Source organism: Aplysia californica, unplaced genomic scaffold, assembly GCF_000002075.1.
Source record: "Aplysia californica isolate F4 #8 unplaced genomic scaffold, AplCal3.0 scaffold00113, whole genome shotgun sequence".
Taxonomy (NCBI): Eukaryota; Metazoa; Mollusca; class Gastropoda; order Aplysiida; family Aplysiidae; genus Aplysia; species Aplysia californica.
In genome coordinates, this window is record NW_004797383.1 from 44294 (window position 1) to 46565 (window position 2272).

Sequence of the window (2272 nt, forward strand, 5' to 3'; positions counted from 1 at the left end):
GAGAGAGAGAGGTCCTAAAAGCTCACCGTGTGTAGAGTGGTCTCCAGATCCTCCACCTGCTGCTCCAGTTTGGCACGGTCTGACAGTGACGTCTCAGTGGCAATCTGAATGACACGCGAGAGACAAAAAAAAACCCATAGTATCTGTCATTTATCTCAATTCTTTCAACATTTTTCTCAACTCTCATCATTTCTCTCCATTCTCTAACCATTTGCCTCCATTGAAATCCACACTGAAAAGTGTTGCTAAATGAACATTAAAGGTGCTGAGATTTTTTAAAACAGCAATAGAAATTGCTCAACAAGTGGAAAAATGCCAGTTTCTTCGATCTCATTATTTTGATGAGTGCCCTATTTCACCACGGAGTCCCACATTTGTCACCATTCTCTCAATATTTTTCTCATTGTTTATCTCTATTCTCTTGTAAGGTGATTCCATACTCATACCACTTCTCTTTATCATTTGTCTCCATTCTCTAATCATTTGACTTAGAATTTCACCTGGGTTTAAAAAAAAAACCCACAGGAGAATCCTATTTCTATTATTGCTCAAAGGGTATTTAGTGCCTATTTTTGTCACTGTGACAACATTCACTCACTGTTCGCTGGCAAACATAAACCCAAGTGGAGGAACATTCACAGTGTTCATGAACAAACATCGTACAACAGAAAACGGTTCTAGCTGACCTTTAACCTCTCCCTCAGACTGTCCCTCTCAGTAGTCATACGTCTGAGGTCAGCTACCGCATCGTCTCGCTCATTCTCGATACGTCTCAGGATGGCCTGAGCTGCAAGCGATGTCTTCGATTGTTTGGGCGAGGAGATCAACTCACGACGGACTTTCATAAGCTCGTCTTTGGTCTGAAAGTGAAAAACAGTCACAAATTGGAGCTTGAGTAAAAAGAAACAAATTGACACAATAACAGTAAATCAAGGTAGAGAAAAAGTAAGGCAGGCAGAGAGAGAAATAGAGAGGGAGGGGGAGACAGAGAGAAGAGAGAGAGGGAGACAGAGAGGAGACACACCAGTGGTGTTCTCGAACCATCCACATAGACATAAGCACAAAGACAGTTTTTGAGATCTTGTAAAATGGCTGCTTGCACTGATCGATGCTCCCTAAGAAGCTAAAAAATGACATACCAGTATATTTTGAAAGACCCTGACAGACAGAGTCAAAAGACATTAGTGTAAGCATTTGAGCCACGAGAAAATGTCAGATAGCCCTTCCCAGGTTGCTGAGAATGCTTCGGTATGACATTGGGCCTGCCTGCCACGTTAATAACACACCCAGACACAAAAAGAAATGTGTTGTGCACTATCAAAATTGTCCCAGATGGCCACCCATTGTCAGGAGAAAAGTGTTCGCTTTCGGAGAACATTTTGGACAGTGTCATCATAATGAACAAAAAGAGTAAGAGGGTGGTAGGGAGGAGGGAAGGGAGAAGAGTGGGAAGCGGTCGTTAGTACAGATGATCTTTGTGATCAGGTGGCTGTTAGAGCAAGTTCGACTGTACTTCCAAAGATATTTTTGCCAGAATGTTGGTGTTCAAACACCTGCAAAATAGAAACTCGAACTGATCAAAGCTTTCCAGTAAGCTGAGAATGTTTTGAAATGTCTGCTGGGATGTGGTTCCCCACTCAGCCCAGGTTGACCCTGACAGACAGAGTCAAAACTTTCCACCTCCTAAATGATTTAACAGTGCTAATGGGAACATCAAACAGTTACAATCATTTTATTGTAATAAATCAAATGCCACCATTTCTCTCTGTCTGATCAGCGAAATGTACTCACTTCCTCGTACATGGTATTCAGCTTGTCCCTCTCACAGGTGAGCACCTTCACATTGGCCTGAATCTGGGAACAGAGAAAAATCACATTACACTTGAAGTGACAAGCAGAGAAAATTGCATCAAACTTGACCTAACAAACAGAGAAAATCACCTCACACTTGACTTGACAACATCAACAATTGCAAAAGCCCCCTGACAGTGTCACCATTCCACAGTGACCACACGAGTGACCGCCCAACGGACTGCCAATAACTACTAAACCCTGTCACTCACCTCGGCCATGTGCCTCTCGAACTTGTCAAGAAGAGACTTGAGCTCATCCCTTTCACGTGTCAGTTTGGCCAACTCCATCTCCTCTACCACACTCTGTACAGGGCACAATAACATCAAATATTAGAACATGTGTAAGACAGAGAGATAGATAAACAGAGAGAGACAGAAAGAGAGTGAAAAAAGAGAGAGAGAGACAGAGAGAGAGAGAG

At 42.7% G+C, this 2272-nt stretch overlaps 1 protein-coding gene across 1 annotated transcript in view; it reads right to left on the reverse strand.

Moving 5' to 3' along the window:
• The window catches only part of LOC101858549 (centrosomal protein of 135 kDa), a gene marked incomplete in the record, with an annotated part of 53199 nt that overhangs the window by 10933 nt on the left and 39994 nt on the right, over positions 1-2272 (reverse strand). The window contains 4 exon segments of the mRNA XM_013081058.2: positions 27-104; positions 687-860; positions 1792-1854; positions 2064-2156. Of these exon segments, the coding sequence (XP_012936512.1) occupies positions 27-104; positions 687-860; positions 1792-1854; positions 2064-2156 (408 nt within the window).